Source organism: Condylura cristata, unplaced genomic scaffold, assembly GCF_000260355.1.
Source record: "Condylura cristata isolate star-nosed mole 26May11 unplaced genomic scaffold, ConCri1.0 scaffold00063, whole genome shotgun sequence".
Taxonomy (NCBI): domain Eukaryota; kingdom Metazoa; phylum Chordata; class Mammalia; order Eulipotyphla; family Talpidae; genus Condylura; species Condylura cristata.
Window position 1 is genome coordinate 226759 of NW_004567164.1, and position 22616 is coordinate 249374.

The window sequence follows — 22616 nt, forward strand, 5'->3', positions numbered from 1 at the left end:
GGAGGAGCGGAGAGCGGGGCCAGGAGCGGGCGCAGGGGGTGGGAGGGAAGGGGAGCCGCACCCCCCTGGTGTCTGCTGGGCGCCCCAAAGAAAGGCGAGGCCGAGGGGGGCAGCGATTTTCCGGTTGGCTTTCTGTTTCGGTTGACCTCATTGTGGAGGGGGCATTGGAAGCTGCCAGGAAATGGGGGCGCAGAGGGCTCCTGAAAGTTGCAATTCCGACACCTGCAAATGTTTTCATGAAAACATGCAACGTTTTTGTTTAAGTCATGCATGAGGTCACTGATGAGGTGGTATTACCAGTTCCAAGGCGAACGCGTAAACATGCCACGTATAGGCCAAGAATAGTGAAAGGAATTTGTCAATAAGGCGAAATCGTGATTTACACGGAAAAGGGAAGAGGGTGGGCAGGGGAATTGCCGCCTTCCCAGATGGTTTGCAAGTCCATAGGCAGGAATTATTGTCTGTTCTCTACAGTCCAGAGTTAGGCAAAAATCACTCCCAGAGAATGAGGACCGCATGCTCTGATTTTCCTCTGCAACTCAAAATTTTCCTTTTCCATTTTTGGGAGATTCTGCCTAGACTGAGTACAAACGTGCACACCAAAATGAAGCTAAATACGCTTTGAAAAGCTCGCCACTGCCCAAGGCGAAGGGCGCTCCCCTCGGGCTATTTCTGATCATGGGTCTTTAAAGTCTAGGGCTTGGGGGGCAGTTCTTAACCGGCAAGTTCATCGATCCCTGTAACAATGTCAAAAAATACAAGTCTTCGGGAACAAAATCCATCTGAGCAATTGAGAGATTGTTACTGAAAAGTCTTGGCATGGGCGCGGCAGCTCATGTAGAAAATAGAAAAGCACTGGCAGGAGCTGTACAAAGTGGAAGGCTTATATAGTTAGAAAAGAGGTTGGGACAAGAAAAGAACTATCATTCAGGCAAAGCCACCTTTCTTTCAATAGAAGTAAATTTACCCCACACCTTTGGGGTTTTCTCAGGCTGGTCCAGCAATCAAATTAACATCAGACAGATTAGCAGGAGAAAACAAAACTAGTTACATCTCTAAAGAAAAATGACAAGAATGACTTTAAAAGTCACTGGGGCAAAATGGGGGTGTCTGCAAAAACATTAACTCAAAAGGATACATGCACCCCCCATATTGCCGCACTATTTATAATAGGTAAGACTTGTAGCAACCCAAATGCCCAAAAATAGATGACTGGAGCAAGAAGATGTGGTACATATACATAATGGAATACTATTCAGCACTGAAAAAGATAGACCAATGCCATTGGCTGAATTATGGATGGAATTAGAAGGGGTGGTGTTCAGTGAACTAAATCAGCAGGAAAAAGGAAAATATTGGAGGGTCCCACTTATAGGAGGAATATAGGGAAAAAATAACATCTGTAAAAAAATCAGTACAGGGCCCTCCCTGGTGGCGCAGCGGGTTAAAGCACAGCACTGAGAATCTAAAGTCGCTTCCCCATGAGTTCGATTCCCGCCTGCCCCCGAGGAGACCACATGGCGTGGCAGACCTCTCCTGGCCCGCCCACTGCTCCCCTCAGCAGTGTACTTCCTCGATCTGCCTGTTCTGCTCCCCACTCTGTCTCTGGTGAAGCCTCTCACCGCCCCTGAGCCTCTGGCCTGTACCCCAGTTCTGTATGCACAAATAAATAAATCTTTAAAAAAAAAATCAGTACAACAAAACTAAACAAAATAACAGTTATAATTCAGAGACATCCTGCAGGGGAGTGGGGAGAGAGAAGATACAAAACATGGGTGAAAGAACACAGGAACTGAGGTGCACAGGTGAACTGGTGGGGGGTGGCCTATGGGGACTCCATCTGATGTAAAACATATGCAGATAAAGAAATTATAAAAAATTTAATCACTTAAAAATAAAAAATAAATAAGGGCATCTCTTTTTCATGTGGGTTCTCCACTTAACCCCTCCTTAATACCCCAGTTCTTAGTATATATTCCTGGCCCACTCCAATTTTGTTTTATGATTTATAATGACGTCGATTCTCCCTACGTATGTTATTGCACTGACTTTTCTTTTGTTGTGCCACTTGCTGTTATTCTGATTACTTCGCCAGCCAAGAACCCAGCAGTGGGGCAGCCCTGATGCCCTCGGAATCAAAGGTTAAATGGCAAGCTGATCTAAACACCAAACATCATGTGATAAGGGGTCCTTCCTGTTAAAGAAGTATTTTAGTACTGCTTAAAATTATATTTTACTGTTGTAGGACGAAGGGGAAATGTAACCATGTTGACATTAGAAAGGTTTTCATGAAGACAGAGCTATCATTATAAATTATTTTAGTTTTTTTTTTTAAGATTTATTTATTTGTGCATACAGAACTGGGGTACAGGCCAGGGGCTCAGGGGCGGCGAGAGGCTTCTCCATAGAAGTCCACTGCTGAGGGGAGCAGCGGGCCGGTCAGGAGAGGTCTGCCGGGCCCTGTGGTCACCTCCGGGGCAGGAGGGAATCGAACTCATGTGGAAGTGGCTTTAGCTTCTTGGTGCTGTGCTTTAACCCGCTGCGCCACCAGGGAGGGCCCTAAAGTATTTTAGTTTTACAGAGTACTTATTAAAATACGAATCCTAGACCTAAAGCCAATAATCTACATCTTTTATTAATGGTACGTTCCCAGTGAAATTTTATAGACATCACAGCCAGATAATATTCCATCCTATGATCTATAATGTGGAGGAAATACCTCTGTATTAGTATATGTTAAATTTCATCCATTTATTTATTGCTTTGCTATTTTAACTTTGTTTCTGACTTCCATAAACACCAGTTTCTCTTGGAGTAATGTTCATTTCTAATCCATTATGCCTGTCTTAAGCTCATACACATTACTGATAAGTATATATTTTAATGGATTAAAAAAACATCAGTCTTGCAACAAAAGTACCTATCTTCCAGATTGGTAGTATATTATTAATCAACTTTTGAGTGAACTTTTACAAACAGATAGGAACACATAAAATTACTTTCCATCTTGATCACTATAGCTCCACATTATACAAAATTATTGTGAGAAATGTTTGCAATGTCCCTTCTGCAGTCAGGATATATTATACAAATATATTGGTCTCAGTGAATTCAGAACGAATTGTTTATATATATAAATACATTAAATAATCTTTTATGTATATATCACATTAAATAATAAATTATAGTATATGAATAATATATTAAATAATGGAAATACATATCTCACATGTATATAATGCATTTAACTAATACATATAGACTATATATTTACATATGATGCATATTATATAAATACTTGAGATTGTCACAAATTGAATTAGAATTTTGTTATAAATCACTTGAAACCTTACACTTTCTAATATATTGGATCAATTAGTGATTCATTTTAAATATATAAAATACCTCAATTTCCATCACTCCGGTTTCATTGCTAATTTCTCCTAATTCCTAAAAGTTCACTGACATTGGATTTGCGATCACATCAAAATTTATCTGTTCTATCATTTATTGAATTTAATAATCTGAACATATTTTCACTGGGGAGTGTTTCCTCAAATTTTAATACAGTCTTCTAATGTCCTGTTTCCATTTTCCCTTTTAATTACTGTTCTTGTTGATAGAATAAAAGCTAGAACTCAACAGTCCTTCCGATGTGGACACCTGATCAGCATTACCTGGGAACTCACTAGAAATGGAAAGGTCCACCCTCACCCCTATGCCAGACCTTAGAAAGAGTAGGGGTTTCTACCGGTGGGTGACATCCACTAGTCTGGATTCTAAAAGCCTTTCAGGTGGGTCGACCCACTGTGTGGTGTTAGGATTACGGAAGCAAAATGCATGTTACTCTAAGGTCTTAAAGAGAAACTGCCAATTGCATTTCTGAGTTACTGTATTTTCTGGCTTTGTCTACTGTTAGTAGAAGAAACAGTCGAAAAAGGATAGTGAAGAAGCAGTTACCGTTATTACAGTCTTACAAATCATAAAGTCAACCAAATAAGCAATTCATAGAGTGTAAGTTTTTCCCTGAGCCCTTTGAAGAGCTCGGAAGGGCATAAAGAGAGGCACTATGATGTATGCCACATCAAGGGAACATGGAATTAATAAGATTTCTTCTCGCTCCAAAAAAAATACATTAAATAAGTAATGGATGGTATATGTGTGGGTTTGGGTTGTTTGTCTTTTTAAACTCGTTTAGACTATAATTTCTTTAGGGGTTAAAAGGAGAAAGATAATATAACCAACAGAAGACTTAAACGAATATGCCCAAGCGGCAATGATTTGATTTAAGCAGCTACAATTTTCTTTGGTTGATGGGATAGAATAGGAATCTCCGATTTAGGAACAATGGAATGTATAGAAACAACATGACGGCAGGTTTAGGTAATACTGGAAGAAAAATTACTGTGAATTTCAGTATGATGCGGATGTGAGGATGGTGTTAAGGCTTTTCATGAGGGTCGTTAATCTTGGCTTTCTACAACCGAGGGGGGAAATGTGCCATGAGCAGCTGTGTATGTGAATGCTCTCGCATGTTTATAAAAATGTCTTGTTTCCTACTCGCACTTTAGTGTTGGAAGACTCTTCCCAAGCATTCAAACCAGTATCGAAAAGCTTAAAGTCTTAGATGTTTTAGGGCCACAAATTTTCGGGAGCTCCTGAGACCGCTCCTCCGGACCTGCGCCATGAACTGTCAGTAGAAAATAGATGCCAGTGGAATTTCATTTTGACTCAGGTCACCGGGTAGTTCTAGAAGCAAGTGGAAGGAACCCAGCCACCGAAATACTAACCCCTGGAGTCCTCAACGAGGCCCAGCACTGGGAATTTCTCTGTCTTCCTGAAGAAGACCCTCGTGACCAGCCTCTTGAAGGCCGCCTTCACGTCCTTGTTCCTCAGCGTGTAGATCAGCGGGTTCAGCATGGGTGTGATGATGCCGTAGAAGAGCGACACCATCTTGCCCCGGTCTTTGGAGGCCGGGGAGGGGGGCTGCAGGTACATGTAGATGGCGGTGCCATAGAACAGGGACACCACCACCAGGTGCGAGCCGCAGGTGCCCAAGGCCTTCCGGCGACCTTCCGCCGACTTGATCCTCAGCACGGCGCGGGCGATGAACGCGTAGGAGATGAGAATGAGCGTGAGCGGGATGAGCAGGAACAGCACGCTGATGAAGAAGAGCTCGGCCTCGTTGGCCGTCGTGTCCGCGCAGGACAGCTTGAGCAGCGCGGGCACTTCGCAGAAGAAGTGGTCCACCGCGTGGTGGCCGCACAGGGGCATCCGGAGGGTCAGCGACGACTGCAGGACCGAGTTGCTGAAGCCGCTCGTCCAGGAGGCGGCCGAAAGCTGGAGGCAGCGGCGCTGGTGCATGATGACCGAGTAGTGGAGAGGCCGGCAGATGGCCACGAACCTGTCCCAGGACATGACGGCCAAGAGCAGGCACTCGGTGGAGCCCAAGGCCAGGAAAATGAAAAGCTGGGCCACGCAGCCGCCGTAGCTGATGACCTTCCTCCTGCTGCGGATGTTCACCAGCATCTGAGGGACGGTGCTGGTGGTGTAGCACAGGTCCAGCACCGAGAGGTTGGTGAGGAAGAAGTACATGGGGGTGTGGAGTTTGGCGTCCAGGCGGGACACAACAATGATCGCCAGGTTGCCCACGATGGTCAAGACGTAGGAGACCAGGAACACCACGAAGAGGGGGAGCTCCAGCCAGGGCCGATCTGAGAACCCCAAGAGGATGAACTCCCGCGGGGCGCTCTCATTTGCCCAGCGCATGTTCACTGGCTCAGTTCTCGGCTCCCTGAAACATAAAGTCAGTCCGTGAATGAATCTGCTGTTGACGTCGGTTCTAACCATTTCGTAAATGATTTGCATGCATCACAGACTGATACTGTTGTTCATGTGAAAAATGTATCGGTGAAAAGAATCTTGTCACGCTTTCGAAAGTGTGTCTGTATTGGACAGAGTGTGCACAAAATGAATTTCGGAATTTTCAGGCCAAATTTTGTCATGTTTCCACATTCACGGAATTTATCCTCCTGGTTTTATTTTGTACATTCAGTGTTCTCATGTCTTTGTCCTGAGGTGCCCAGTCCTAGGTAATATGGGCTCAGTTCCTGCCATCTGGCATTCCCAGAGCTAGTGAGATGCCTGCTCTGTGAGAGTCAGTTAAAAATTATTAAATCCAATGGCAAATGTAGGTGCCAGTAATCAATATTACCTCTAACTGCAAATGGCTTAAACTCAGCAATAAAAGGACGCGGAGTTGCAGGATGGATTAAAAAATTATTAAATCCCACCCCAAACAAACATGGACTCAATTTAAGTAGTAGTAGGTCTTCTTCCTGGAGAAGCTCGGCATTCACATAGTGCATTTAGTAGTGTGGAATTTGAAATCTGATCATTGAGGTTTCCTCTCCTGTCCTTGCTGAATTAGTCACTATCTGAGAACCTTCTTACCCTCTGTTCTTCAGGCTTCCATTTGTAAAGTGAAGGAAACAACACCTTCCTGCTTTGCCTGGAGGCGAGGCTGTTGGAGACCTTGCCACTTAGAAAGAAAGCAGCTGTGATTCGGGGCTCAGAGATTTTTTGAACTCACCAGTAATTCCTAATGTAACAGGAACAATGAAAATGATTCTCCAACTGAAAACTTGCCTTCCCTGTTCCCCACTGCCCAAGGTTCAAAACTCAGCTCTGGGGCTCCTGGTAGCCTTTGGCTTGGGAGGCCTGGAGCTGGTCTTTTAAATTGCCTAGCAGGATGCAAGCCATGAGCTTCCCAACAGCAAGCAGGAGCCCTGAGGCCGCATTTCCTAGCGGGACTAAGAAGTCCACCAGCCAAAGAAATCTTAACGGGACACTAATTACTTTACCCATATCAGAATATAAATTTTTCATGATTCACGGTCAGCCAAATGTTACTGAAGTGAGGGCCCTCACTAGTGGTGTAGCAGGTTAAAGCACAGTACTAAGAAGCTAAAGGCACTTCAGCTTGAGTTCTATCCCTGCTCCAGAGGTGACCACATGGCGTGGCAGACCTCTCCTGACCCACGTGCTGCTCCCCTCAGCAGTGTACTTCGTCGATCTGCCTGTTCTGCTCCCCACTCTGCCTCTGGTGAAACTTCTCTCAGCCCCTGCACCTCTGGCCTGTCCCCCAGTTCTGTATGCATCAATAAATAAATCTTTTTTTAAAATTGGAGATAGTCACATGGATAGGAAATGACATTCAAATGCATGAGAACCGGCAACTATTTGTATAGATTGCACCAATTTCAGAAAGGACTATGCTTGCATGCATTATCATGCTATGAATGTATAAATGAAACGTTCCCTTGAAGAATAAAGAAGAAAATGTCGCCCCTGAGATGAAGAGAGTAAGCCGGCTTTATAATTTTAACTGTTTTGTGTTCTAATTTTTCACAAATGTATTCTTGCAATAATACATCTCTAAAACCCCCCATTTCCCAGTTTACTTTTTGCATTTTACTCTCAAGCTAGCACTGCTTTTTTTGAAAACCTTGATCCCCAGGAGGGTACACATCTTTCTAGGGGACTTAGTGTTTTGAAGTCTTCATATTTTCTCACAATAAAATCTGAATCAGCAAGAAGCTTTTCTGAAGGATAGAGGGTGGTGGGGGGGCCTCGTGCATTTTATCAGCAGGAACGAGGATCAGCCCATATAGGATAAAGGGCACCCAGAGAGAGATTTCACATGCTTTCCAATTTCCTTGAATTGCACAAGAACTGGACATGTCCCTTCAGGTCACGGATTGGGGCTGCTCAACCTGGGGGTGCCAGGGCAGCTGAGTTTCTTGTTGCTCCTGGGCTTCTTCCTTCCCGAGTATTCCTGTGAGCATAAGGCCTGTCTCCAGCTGCAACAGCGAGGAGTGGAACATTCCTGATGTTTGCTCAGGAGGGGTCTCATCACTGTGTCAGGGCACCAGGCCTCTTCTCTAATGTGGGACATCGCATTCCTCACAGCCCAGCTCTGGTACTTCCAGAATGCCTCCACGATGGCCTCTCTCAGGCGCCCTCTCTGCAGATGCATGGTGGGAGGGGTTCTTCATTAATTTTAAATCCACTGACCCCCTCACTCTGAGCGTCCTGCTAACACAAGTCAGGAACTGCCCCTCCAACCTCCTCCCACGTTCTAGTTAGTGAGGACACCAGGGAGGGGAAATTACTTATCATTCTGGCAGGAAACACGGGAGCAGAGTAAGGAATGAAAATGAGGAGCCAGAAAAAGCAAGCAGGGGCGGAAACTCGGGGGTTTTCAGAGCACCAAGTGCTCTTGGAAGCATATCTTCAAATAATGTAGTTGTGGGTCTTTGTATTGCAGAAGTTCTAAGTATTTCCAGGTCTGGTCTGAAGGGCAAACAACTAGAACGAAAACCGAGGGGGCCTCATGTCTGATCGGCTGCTAACTGCTGCTAAGCCCTGACAAACTGCTGGCAATCGTGGCTGAGAGCTGCCAGGTCATAGAGTAGATTCCCCTGCTTTTGAGTGAAACTACACTGCTAGCTTCAAGATACTGTCATTCTCATGTTGAGTAGCAAGTGTTCAATAGGGCAGCAAAACAAAACATTTGATAACGTGAGGTGTCAAGGGAGTCAGAAAGGGAGAAGAATGGGTCTGAGCTGAAGTTAATGGAAATGGTAGGAGAGAATTTTACCAACTTGCTGACTGACATTACATTTTATGTGAGCATTTTAGACTATTTTAAGCCAGATGTCCAGATGACTCCAAACCACCTCCTTCTGAGCTTTTACACTGATTTAATTTTTAGCTGTCACCTATTGAATTCTCCTTATCTACTCTTGGCTATTCCAAAGATAAAGTTCAACAGCAGCTGGGAAGCCTCTTTTTAAGCTGCACTATGGAAAGAGCATAAGGGCAAGAGAGTAACTAGAATTTTAGTCCCAAATTTGCTAGTAAACCATTGTATAACCGGGCAAACTAATGAATAATAGTTTTAGATGTCAGTTTTTCTCAACAGTAACATTACAGCACTGCTATGTTCTGTTCAGCATGAAAACGTCCATGCTTTCTCAGATACCATCTTCCTGCTGGAGTATAAGAATGAATAATAGTAATTTTCACACAGTTAACACACTGTAAGTTGGCTTACCAATACAAGAAAGTTTGTCATAATTTTTTCCGGTTGATGAAAGATTCATTTTGCAGACAGAAGCTGAGTTAAACATTTTGGCCTCCCATCAGAACTGAGACAGAAGCTGAATTTAGATATCTGCTCAGCAAAGTTACTATCCCAAGGTCCTAGAGGGGGCAGCAGCCTAAAGATTAGAACCCAAGATTGTCCTGCTCTAAAGTTCTCATTTCCCACAAAGATCATTGTGCTTAATATTTGCAGATAGTATATATTTATATATAACATCTTATAACCATGCATAAGTATACACATTAAATAGATGAAATTAGTATATGAATACTGTATAGAAAGGTTCATGAAACAGAAGCTAAATGAATCAGATTTTCCTAGCAGAGTTTCACCTGTGCTGAAATTTGAAATACAAACTGTCCATGAAATGAGTGCTGAGAGCCCTCAGATTTTAGTGTCAATGTACTTAGTGATTCTGCAAAATGTATTCTACTTACCTCCATCTTAAGCAATGGAGATCAGTTTTATGCCCAAGAAGTCTTGAATTGAAGGGTTAACTTCCAACACAATGAGGTCTTTGTATATTATTAAGTTGTGCAACTGACTTGATGAAATTTATTCAACTTCTTTTATTTCCATATGTACATTTGTGCAAGCATGCAGCCTTCCTCCAGTCCGGTGAACAGGAAGATCAGGGTGAAGTAGGACAGACAAGCAGATGTTGGCAGGCAGGCATCGCACCCATAGGAAACAGGACATCAACTCCTATTTTGGGAGAAAATTTTCCACCCAATTTTGCAAAATGTGTAACAGTAAGCTATGCTGATCAATATTGGTCACTGGTTTTGGTCACCGAAGAAATCTCAAACACTGAATTGCACAACTCAAGCTGCAGAGTTTATAGAGTGAACACACCATGGGGAGAGAGGGAGGAGAGCACCAGGAAGTGACACCCCTCTTTCTCAAGGATGCCTCCCGGGGGACTGAGTCCTCAAGTCCTTCTGAGAGAGACAATGGAGATTAAGAGTAGGGACTAAAATGTTATAAAGTTTGCTATTTGTGCTACTGAATTGAGTTTTGTTTTCTTTTGTAAACTACTAATTGAATTAGTAGCAATATAATTATATATAAGTAACATTTTATAACAATACATAGTCATAAACAGTACATCCAATATATGAAATTACACATGATACATGAATACTAAATATATAGAAAGGTTCACAGAAACGGAAGCTAAATGAATCAGATTTTCCTAGCAGAGTTTCATCTTTGCTGAAATTACTGAGTTACTTCTATCAGAAAGGAATTTATATCCTCCATGAAAATTCTCCAAAGGTTTCATCTGAAGTCATGTTACCAAGCCTTTGATTTGTATGTGAGAAAATAGACCTGTTAAATAATCTTAAGAAAAATGCTTTTCAATGGGTTGTGATTATTTTACATAAAAAGTTTTAAAATATTATTAAAGAGTCAATATACCTCCCTTTTCTCTCATAGACTTTTAAATTTCTAGGCTCAGTTACTAAGTTCTTTTTCAAATCAAGTTTATATAGATTATCTGGTAAGATTTAAATATTTCTTACAGTAGTATATTTAATCCAGACAGAACATGTTTTTATGTATTATGCTGTTTCATTTCAATTTCTTTTCCAAATGAATGGATTTGGAAAACATACTTATAATCGTGAATAGAAATTAAACGGCTAATATATTCACAGAGTAGAAAATATGCTTCCATCTAAAATAAGGAGGTCTGGTTCGAATAACGACTTATATTTGCCTGAGGCATTGCTGAGTGAGCAAAAAAAAAGATGTAGAAAAATGTATATAACATCATCCTAATTTTATAAAATAATTTAGAACTTCTTAAATATTGTATTATGTATTATGTGTCTCCTTGAGATTGCATGAGAAAATACCTTGTTTTTTGTCTAGAATAATGAGAAAGATTCTTAGGTAGTTGATTGCCCTGGAGAGGCAGAGGGCAGTATCTAAAGGAGGAAAAGGAGGAAGGGGAATAAAGAAAAACTGGAAAAGAAACAAATTAAACATGCAATAGAATGGAGAAGGATAGGAGTGAATATTAAACAGTGTCCCCACTATATCACACATGTAAATAATATATGTGTACAGGTGCACATGCTATTCTCAATGATGCACACTAAACTCAGTGTACTGTTGCTTCTCAAAAACAAAAGACTGTACATTTTTGAGAAATTAATAGAAACACTTACTTTTGGATAGAAACATAGGTGTAAATTTGGGGAAATTATACTAATTCATGCATTTTCTACAGAATTTTTTAAACAAGTTGTAAGTTAAATGAACACAATCACAGTATTTTAAAAAAGTAAACACAAGACCAAACTAGAAAATGTGAGTACAGGGAAATGTTATTCCGCAGAACAGACCCAGTGTGCATCAACTGAAATGATTTCAGAAGTCCTTATAACTTGGGGATTACCACGTAGACTTCCTTACCCTGGCCCTCCAAGTAGGGGAGCATCTCCTGGATGTACTATTATTTTCAACCAGAGTGCACATAAGTCCTCTGAATTATTTTACTCAACTATCTCCATCGGTAAACCTGGAAACACCCTTCTCATTAGTCATGAACTCCACCTCAACAACTCAGTAGCGTAAGACTTGAAAATTCATCTGTGCTTTCCAGGAGTTTTTGACTTATTTTTTACATTCACATCCCTACTTAATTACTAGGCTTGTGAAACAGCGATAGGGGAAAACTGCCTTCTATTTCAAGCAATCAATTCTTCATTTTTGTCACATTAGCTGTGTAAGAAAGACACATTTCTGTTTACCCCTTGCTATGTGTCCCTTTACCCGCTAACAACATGTTAGAGCTTCTTGCTGGCATCCAGAATAAGCAAATTCCCTAGGGAACAAGCTGCTTCAGATTACTTCTTTAGTTTTTCATTCCATGCAACATTAACTGCGTAATAACCTTTTTTTCTTCTTTTGGTCTGCGTTGCTCCCTAACTCCCTGATACTCTACACAAATGACTTTATATTTAATACGACTCTTCTAGTTCTTGAGGGATCGTGAAAGTTATTCTGTCTTGCCTTGAAGCAGAACTCTTGAGCTAGGCTTATAGTTAACGGTACGGTTTTGCTGGTCCAGATGGTTTCATGGGTAACGTCAGAGGAAGAGTTACCAGGGAACTGATGAAACAGTCTTCATAGTCTGCCCCTTGAACGGGCCCTTCCACATGTCTGGGAAGGATCTTAGCAATGTGCTCACATGAACATGTTTTTGTGTGATTGCAAAGGAATGACTACCTGAAACTAGTTGAGCCACTCTCTTTTCTGCTCTGACTTCCTTCTGTCGTAACGCTCAGACTGACTGGTAATGAAGTCGTGAGAATTTTTGTCACCTGACGAAGAGAAAGTTATCTGGTGATACAGTTTCTGTCAGCGTGTGACCAAGGGATATCTATGCCCCCCGAATTGTTAAAGGATGCATGTTCAAAAAGAGGTTTAGCGATGCACTACACAAAAACAAAGGAAGCAGATTCAGTGTGAAAGATCTTTAATAGAATTGTGTGGCTAGGGGAGGAGAAAGGATATTCCTAACAACCGCTTCCAGCAAAACTCCAGTTATTTACTCCTCATGGGCAAATACTGAGCCAAACAGAGTTAGCCTGAATTGAAGCTGCTGAGGCCTCAAAATTTGCCACAAGTCTAAGGTACCTCTGGCAGGGAACCACGAGAAAGGGGTTAAGCAGGTCCCAGAGAGCTCGGACAGAGGGAACCACAACATCAAGAGAATGGCTTCCCTGTCTCTTCCAAGGGCAGACTCGCTACATCTCTTCTCAGAGTGTCTCTTCATATGTGTCCATACGCCTTTCCTCCACATGTCTCCTCCAGGTCCTCTTTCCCAAGTCCCAGGGTGCAAGTGTGGCCACAGAAGCAAGACAGCAGGCCTGTTTGCCTTCTGTGTGAGAGTCCTCTCGGCCTCCCCCGCAGCTCCCCTCTCAGGAAGTCCGGTTCATGGCACACTGGGACTTGTAATCAAGGGGGCTGCATGCAAGTGGCACAGGGAAAGTAGTATCTCCCCTCCACAGACGTGTATCAGGAACACATCCCGCCTACTCATGTGTCACCATTTCTTTGGCAGGGAAGATCTGGAGTGTGAAGCCTCAGGAGACAGTATTTTCCAGGGTTTCAGCGTGTCCAAAGGAAGTAACAGTCAGTCTTGAGGCACTGGATATGGATGGCCAGTGTGTCAAAGTCTCCATTTCTAGAAAACAGTTGATGAGTCTAAGCCAAAAGAAGGAAAAAGAAAAAAAAAAAGCTTGGAGACTTGTCAGACAGGATCAGAAAAAACTCAAGAGGCACAAGGAAAAAAATCTTAAAAATGGTTCTACTATTAAAATAATTTTCTCTCCACCTTCATTCCAATTCAATCCAACAGAACAGCAGAATGTATTTGTAAACGCAATGTAAATTCAATCGATTTTTCCTATCTTTGCATAAGCTCAATGGGAAGAGTAACCAAGGAGAATTTTGTGGGCTTTGCTGGAATGCTCCATGAGGAAATCTTCGCTTGAGCTCTCAACATCTGGTCTGTATGGGCATCAGCATCAAGGCTGCAGTCTTATCAGACTCCACCTATGATTTCTTCTTGAGGTTCCTAGGGCTTTTCTCTCGGGGGTGTCCATGCCTGCCCATGGAGGCCAGCTCCCCACCTTCACTGGACATCCCTGGAACCTTACAAGCAAAGTTACAGGTGCTCTTCTTGTTGACTCTGCTTAATTGCAGTTCCCAAAAAACATTTGAATCAAAGGTTTGGTAGTGAACCATGTTTCCAATTCTCTATGGTAAGGTAAGACCAATAGAAGTCCCTACTGAAATTATGCAAAGACAGATACCTTGCCATGAGTAATAAGAATGATTTCCATTTTTCTATATTATGATGGTATCAAGGAGAGAGAAAATGCATAGTCTAGTTCTCCTCATAAAGAAAGTGTAACTTATTCTTGCTGTAGATCCTGGTCAGCTCGGAAAAGCTCTTCCTTGAGTCAAACAAAAGCCAGTATCATTTCAAACACAAATGATCACAATGATGTGTACCTCTAACAATCCATTCTAACCAAAATTAGAATCTGATGACAATATACACAAGGAAATTTGTTCACAATCATGACTTACACAATTTCAAAACAATCAAAATTGACAAGTAATATGTCAGAACATATCAGACACTTGAAAGGTTTCATATAAACTTTAAAATGCCAACCTAATATTTATGTATGTGCCAATGTTAAACATTTCTTCCCCTTGGCAAGTCTTCCTGTCCACTTCCAATTTACCAGGAAATACCAAACAGGTCAAATTCATCTGATGTCTTTCCTACGAAGAAAGGGAGAAATTTACAGAGTGTCTCAGGAGCTCTACTGAGATTCCATAACATGTCCTCTGGTCAATTAAATAAAAGACTATCATTTTCCCCCTGAATTCAGATTTCTGGGAAGTTTTCTTGTAAGTACTGAAGAAAAAATACAACATTTAATTACAATGAAACCTTTGGCTAAATGCACCAGCTTGATGCTGACAGCTGAATCTTAATCTTTTATTTTGATTCCATAACTGGAAAATTTCATTTTCAAAATAAAAACTCCCATTTTTATCTAACATTAAAAGATTCCATGTACCCACCATCAATAACCAAGACTGAAGAAAAAAAATCATATTCAATACCACTATATAGGCATACAGGTTTCCAACAGCCTATTACATTTCAGACTAGTTCCCATTAACCAAAACTAACCCAGGCTACACTGCCTGGCCTTACACCAGTTCCCACTGCACAGCTGAGCTCAAGCTTTCTATAGGCGCCATCTCCAGTGATTTTTATTTTGGAGGCCAATATAATTAGATGCAAGGAGGAAAACTGACAGACATACAACACATAAACATAGACTTGCCCTTAATGTTCATTTAAGCCACGTGGAATATCATGTAAAACTTGCAGTTTTACTTATATTTGCAAGACACAGGGCTTTCTCTTTGCTTCCTCGCGAGGACAGGCCCTAGTTGTTCTGAGGCTCCTTCCTCCATTGTCTGGTAGAAAGAGAGTTTTCCTCACAGTAAGTCGCCAGACTGTTTGTTCATATATGTAGCTGCAAAAACAGTCTACCAAGAGACAAATAGGAAAAAATCAAAACACAGGCCCATAAAAAACCTGAAGACTCGCAAAAATAAAAATCGTAAAAATCAAAATTGTAAAAATTAAAAAGAAAGCCAAAAATCAAAACCAAGTTCTCTCCATTGAGACGAAGTCAGATTCGCACAGTGAGAGTGGGCCGCGGGTCCCCAGAGACCTTCCGGTACAGCTGCCGTTTTGGATAAAGGGGGGAAAGCTGAGTTAGAGCAATTACCGAGGGAGACTCGTGGTCTTACCTGTCTTCTCAGGGTTTCCACTGTCACCTGGCCTGCGGTGTCCGTGACAGAAGCTGAAAGAGAAAAAGAGAACACTGAGGTTTTGTCTTTCTCTTAAGCAAGTACCTCAAGTCTTTGACAGGTTCACGAGACCTGCGGTTCCTGGCTCATCTCCTTTACTCTGCAGTGACCACCCAGGTTTGATGCCTGCAAGTTCAGAAGATGTATGAGCGATCAGCACAAGCCCCCTCCCTGACAGTTGGGCATCTCCACTCTGCCAGGACTGTAATAGGACCCAATCACCGATCTTAGTGGACATGATGGTTCATCTGGAGGCCTGGAGAGCCCAGAGAGTGAGAAGTTGTGAGTCAAAGCTAAAGTCCTCTACGTCTGTTTGAGATATGATTTCACCCTACGCTCTTGACCTGTGTCTGATGTAGTCTTCACAACGGAAGCTCAGAATGGCCTTCTGAAGATAACTTCTTAATCTCAGATCCCAAGAATGCCTATCCCAAGTCTTGCATATTAGACATGCGAGAGTGCAAATGTGACATTTCTGGGAAGACCTCGCATGGTCAATTCTGCTACGTGATGCAAAGCAATATGGCATCTTCCAGATGAGATTCAAAGTCAGGGCTGGTGACTAGTAAACTGCCCAGGTTCTACAGGAGGTGGCCCTATGTTAGCTGCATTTTTCTCATAGTCCCTAATTCCCTAAAAGTCATAAGGGTATTCCAAAACTCTTGGGGAAGCGCAGCCCAACAACACTGCCGAGTGCTTTGGACTCAGCATTTGACATTCAAATGAACCGATCCTAGGCCCCTACTGGTATGCAAAATAAGGCTTTCTCAAGACCACTATGGAAAACAGCCCAGATTTCCCGGTCTGGCAGTTAACAGGGCGCAAGGATTTAGCACAGTTGTATGTGTGTCCTGGACAGTTTCATTAATAACTGTCATAACCTGAACAAAATGGTGCTCAGTTGTGTGGGTTCTTTACTGGAAAAATTGGGGTATTGCAGGGGAGCAATTAGGGCTGGATGAAGCAGAGTGAAAAACATGCAGTATTGGGTCGAATCCCTGCAAAGCCTCCTCTTTCAAAGGATAGCGTTTTCTTCCGACGAGGAAATACCACATCAAGACCACGCTGTCAGCGTCAGCGTCCCGACATGCCCCTCACCACTGTGTCTCTTCCAAGTCTACCTGTCTCTCCTTCAAGTCTCCTTGAATGAAAGTCAAAGCCAGAGAAGCAAGATCCTCACTACCTGCCTTCGGCTTCACTAGTCTGTTTAGCTCTCCCTCAGGCACACTGGTAATCCAAGGTGACTTCAGCACTGGGGGCAGGGACAGTGCAGTGGGGGACTGTGTGTGACGCCCCCCCATGGACGTGCAAGTCTGTGTCATCCTTCTGATGTGTTCCCAGTCTTTTTGTTTCAGTAACAATAGGCTGATCATGGCGGTGCCAGGGATCCCGCCTATTTTTCCCCATCCGCGGGTGAAGACTCAGACACTTGATGTGGAACCTTTGATCTGGTCCATTGTGACAAATCCAAGCTGTGCAACAAGAACCTCTGTCCTGCCACAGTCCGCAGCCTGCCGGGGTCTCTGAGTCTGAGCACAGACTCCCCGCCACACATGGGGACTGTTCCTTGTGGAGGTTCAGGAAGCCGAGAGCGTGAAGAACTACATGCAACACCCCAGCCCTGCCCCAACCCGCCAACTGCAGAAGACCGTCTTGATCAGGAGCTCTGAAAACAAGAGGAACGTCTCTAAACTATTTCTTTGAACTTAGAACAAGTAAAATGTGGTGAGCCATGCCACAGGAACGATTCAAAGACCTTTCCATTCATTCTGTAGAAAATCCTAACATAAAATTACTGTTATAGTTTAAAGGGTGGAACAGTAACTCAGGGTTTCTACCCACCAAGTAAGAGGGGGAAGCAGAGGTGTGTAGCAGGTACATTTTTAACTCTCACATTTTTCAGGGTCAGAGAGGGGAACCTTCCCTCTCCCAAGCCTTCCCTTTCCCCTCTGGGCTGCCACTGGGGGGCCTGCAGGATAAACTCAGAGAAAACGGATTAGCAGGATAAACTCAGAGAAAACAGATTAGCAGGAGAAAAGACATACAATCTTTATTAATATCTGAGCGCAGAGCAGGTCAAAGAACTGAAATTCAAGGAAGCAGTTAAACGCGAAGCGTATATATTATATATTTTAAAAAGGTAAAGGGGCCTGTGGCTTCAAGGGACAATAAGCTAAAAAGTACATGGAAGAGAAGGGTTAGTTTAGTAAGATTTGTCTTTATGGACACATCTCTGTCTCCAGGGGAAAAAGTTGATCTCTTCTTCCTAGCGAGGAAATTTATATCCTGCTTTTAGGCAGAAAGGGGAAGGGCAAAATACTTTTCTTGCACCTATTAACTCTCATTAACCTTGAGTTTAACATAATCCTTAGTCAAAATGGCCTATTTTAGATCGACCTATTCAAACCTCCTTGAATGACAGGCCTCTTCAAGATGTCCAAAACAGGACCCACAAAACATGACACTTCGGCACATTATTTCAACTTCTGTGGACTGAAAAGAAAAATGTTTACCTCCTTTAATGGTCTAGAAGAATGAAAATGGGAGTGTTACCAGAATTAGTTATCGCCAGAAATGGCATCTCTATCAGAGCAAACCATGTGGAAGGGCAGGCATAACCACCGAGCAAAACTTTTCCTGAGGACACCCTCCTTGACGCCCAGCCTCTCTTCCTTTCCTGTCCTCAGGATATAAACCTTTGCTTTGTCCCGTTTGACTCCAGAATTGCCAGTCCTGCCCTCCATAATGGTGATGAAGGGTTTCTTCTCCTACCGATCTCAGCAGTGTTAATTCGCTGTTTGGCCAGCCTCAGAAGAACCCAGAGGAGAAGAGGTCAAGAAAAAAAATGGGCCCAGTGGAGCCCTTCATGCAAGTCCACCAAGACTCAATACCTGATAACCTACATGCAGTTTCAGTCTCTCCCAAAGTGGCCGTTTAAGGCATCTGCAGCCCTCCCCACTCCACCCCAAGGCCACTGCATGAGAGCCGCACAGCCTCCCCAGGCTTTTCCTGACATTTCTGACTACAGAAATCCTCCATTTGCACCACCTTTGCAGTGCTTTTCTACTTGCTACACGAGAAACTGCTTGTTTCATGAGTTGATTAATAAAGCCAATTAGACCCTTAAAATGAACTCAGCTAGAGTTTTGTTATTGAATGTGAAATTTTCTTTTGGTCCCTAAACTTTCACTGATAATGGAATTTCCTCTTAAAATTAATGTGATTTGTATGATTTCTTTACGAATTCTAAGTATGTCTTACTGGCTTTAATTCTGACTTAGAACTTGGTATTTATTTTAAGATCGTCCCCAAGATTACAAACGTCCTGGCTTCCCCAAGCTGGACCAGCTCCTGTTGGGTGCACAGAGAACCAGAGGCGACACAAGCAGTTTCCAGCTATGTCCGGGGCACGGAAACGGGTCAAGAGGCTATAGTTGCTTTGACAGCAGTTCCCCGGCTCCAGAATGGGCAGGAGTAGCCTGAGGCCACAGAAAGAGTTTCAGTTCTGTTTTGCAGTTCTGGCAGTTGCTTCTGGAAGCCCAGGTAAAGCACCCTAGAGAGCTTGTGAACTTTCTAGTAACCCCCTTTATTTCTGAAGTGCGCTGAAAGGAAATCTGTTGTCAGTAACTAGAAAACCTTCTGGATACAGCCACTGGTCCCAGGGACCTGGCTCTCAAGGATACAGTGACCTAACGCTGACTTGGTCCATTGCCTGGAAAGACAGGCACATGTTAGAGAATGGGAAGTCGGTAGTCTGTGGTCCATAGGCATGAAAAGGGCCTCATCGATCACTTTCTGGGACATCTGGAATGAAGCCTTGATGCTCTCGCTCATGGAGCAGGCAGGGCTGAGGAACACAGACATTGCTAGTGGTGTTGCCGAGATTTGAGAAGCAACACTACAAACTCACAGTATTAAACCACTGGCTCAAACCATGAGCAGAGGATTAAAAAAATATGTGTCCTTTGTGAATCTTTCAGGTCTTGAAATTGTAGGGCTAATTATCAAAAACAAGTTACAGGATTACAATGTAAATTAAATTCACAGCTTTTGTGATATTGTACAAGAAGAAATACGCATTTGGCCTTAACCCCTGGTCCACGGTAATAAGAAGTACTTACCCCTTGGAGTTGCCTGAGAGAAGGGGACTAAGAAACACGTTTTCTTAGACGTAATGAATCCCTTTCAGCCGTACCTGAGTCCATGCTAATGAGATGAGGCTCGATGGGGCCCTACATAGCTTTAGAATAGAGGATGTTTGCCAGAGAAACCAGCCGGCTTGCGCTCTATGGTGAAGAACGGAAACCTAACACTTAGTGTTCCTGTCAGAGTAACAGCCCCAGGTGTCGTCATCCTAATGCCCAGATCCTGTGAACGTGTGGCTTTAATAAAGGGGACTGGGCAGTCGTGCTTAAGGAAAGATCTTGAGATGGGGAGAACTTCTGGATTATCTGGGTGAGCCCAATATATCACAACGGTCCTCAGAAGAGGGAGCCGTGGTCAGAGCCCAAGTCAGAGAGAGATTGGAAACTGTTACGCTAGTAACTTTGACGACAGAGATGGGGCCACAAACCAGAGACTGCAGGGGGCCTCTAGAGGTTAGAAAAAGCAAGAAAACGGATTGTCCTCTGGAGCTTCCAGAATGAAACAGTGCTCACTAGTCAGGCTCCAGGCCAAAATCCCACCCATGTACAGTGTCTCAGGCTGGAAAATTCTCTAGAGACAGCTGCAGTGAAGAGCTCAGACTTCTCAATAGGATCCAGTAGGATCAAGTTCTGGGAGTGTCTTTTTCCCTATCATTCTCCCAATCTGGAGAGCCACCCATTGTGAGAGTTATAATACACCTTCATAAAAGAAGACATAATTTTTTCCCAGGGCTGAGGTGAGTGCCTTTTTCCCTGCTTCCTCGCCAACATTTGGAGTTGGCAGTTTTTTTAATCCTCACTGGTGTCAGGTGGTCTCTCATTGTGGTTTTAATTTGCTTTGCCCTGATTATAAGGGATGTTGAACATTTCTTCATATACCTGCTGGCCATTTGAAGCATCCAACATTTCTAAGAAAGCTACCATTCCATCATTTTACCAATCATTCCATTCGAGGGAGTGTGCCATGCTCTGCACAGATGCTCATCTCTCTCCATATAGGCAACGTGTGGTCACAGGTGATGGAAACGAACAACACAGATTCTTTGGGAGGCTTCGTCCTGGTGGGCTTCTCCGACCGCCCCACCTAGAACTGGTCCTCTCTGTGGCTGTCCTCACTTTCTACCGTCTCACTCTTACTGGCAACATGACCATCATCTTGGTCAACCTCTCCTTTCTAGACATGTGTTCCACCACCGGCTCCATCCCTCAGATGCTCTCCAACCTTTGGGGCCCAGATAAAGCCATCAGCTGTCTGGGTTGTGCCATCCAGCTCTACTTCGTCCTGGCTCTGGGAGGGGTGGAGTGTGTGCTCCTGGCAGTCATGGCATATGACTGTGACGTTGCCATCTGCAAACCCTTGCACTACCCCATCATCATGCACTCGCATCTCTGTGGGCAGCTGCCTCGGTGGCGTGGCTGAGTGGCTTTGGCAATTCTCTCATCATGGCACCCCAGATGCTGCTGCTGCTGCCCCAGTGTGGGCACCAGCGGGTGGATCACTTTCTCTGCGAGATGCCCGCACTGTCTGGCATGGCATGTGTAGATACGATGAACCTGGAGGCGCTGGCATTTGCCCTGGCAATCTTCATCATCCTGGTGCCACTCATCCTCATTCTCATCTCTTATGGTTACAGTGCATGTGCTGTGCTCAGGATCAAGTTGGCTTATGGGCAAAAGGAAGCCTTCAACACCTGTAGCGCCCACCTAATCGCTCTCTCTCTCTTTTATGGTACAATCATATACATGTACCTCCAGCCCGCAAACACTTACTCCCACGACCAGGGCAAGTTCCATTTTCTAGACGATTGTCACTCCCAGTGTTAACCCCCTATCTATGCACTGAGAAACAAGAATGTTAAAAGAGGCCGTGAAACATGTCTTTTGCAGCAACTTGGATGGAGCTGGAAAAGACCATGCTTAGTGAGATAAGCCAGAAAGAGAAAGACAAATACCGGATGGTTTCCCTCATAGCAGGAGTATAATGGACCAGGCGAAAAAATAACAAAAATAATGAACAACCATAGACCAGAGACATTTTGCGGGGGTGGAGTGGGGAATGGGGTCAAAAACGGGGTGGGGGAGGGAAATGCACGGGATTATGGTGATGGCACATGGGTGACTTGGTGATGGGAAACCCGCGGGGATTACAATTGAGATGGGGGAAAAAATGTACAAAATGATGTAAAAATAAACTTTTGTAAAAAAGAAAAAGAGGCCGTGAAAAAGGTGCTAGGGAAGGGGGTGGAGAGGTCTCCTAAAAAGTGATCACACCTTGAGGCTGCCTTTTGAGCATGTTCCTCCATGTAATTAGACCTAGAAAATAAAGGAATGTTCTGACATGACAGACTGAAGAGATCCTTCAGGAGGGACGCAATTTAATGCCAGGTTGAGAAAATGCAGTCTGGCAAGCCCTGCTGAGACAGGCGTTCACCACGAGGCGGCCTCCCGCCCAGGAGCAAGCATGATCCATGCTTGAAAACATCAGTCCCATACCAGACAATTTTGTAGCTATGCCCGCTTCCATCACAATGACCTGTACTTAGAAAGCCCTCAGTATACATGAAAAGAACGAACTAGAAGTGCAGAAAAGCACTTGTTTGTCCTAGAAAGCTCAAATGTGCTTTTATAGTGGCAAATGCCAGAAGGAGAGGCAAAGTAAACACTGGCCTCATTCTGAGTGCCCTCGGGCACCACAGTTTACACTTAGGTCCTGCATTGTTTGAGTCATGTATGTAATTGAGTTTAAGGACATTTTTACTTGACTTTCTGAAGCAATAGAGAATGAAGAAGAAAGGATAAATGAAGCAATACTTTGCTTAATAGAGAAGGAAGCATTTGTTACTAGTCAAAACTTGTTATCACCTTTATTAGTGACAAAA

General features: G+C 43.4%; 2 protein-coding genes across 2 annotated transcripts; one reads left to right on the forward strand and one right to left on the reverse strand.

Annotated features, from left to right (window-relative positions):
* Positions 1-4785: 4785 nt before the first annotated feature.
* On the reverse strand, positions 4786-5769 carry LOC101621779 (olfactory receptor 2B6-like). The gene has a single exon (XM_004695433.1). It carries the CDS (start codon positions 5767-5769, stop codon positions 4786-4788), a length of 984 nt encoding a protein of 327 aa, XP_004695490.1.
* Positions 5770-20881: 15112 nt separating this feature from the next.
* Positions 20882-21561, forward strand: LOC101622009 (putative olfactory receptor 2W6). Its single transcript, XM_012734638.1, is given in 2 exon segments — positions 20882-21125; positions 21128-21561. Coding segments are annotated over 2 exon segments (678 nt in total).
* Positions 21562-22616: the final 1055 nt, after the last annotated feature.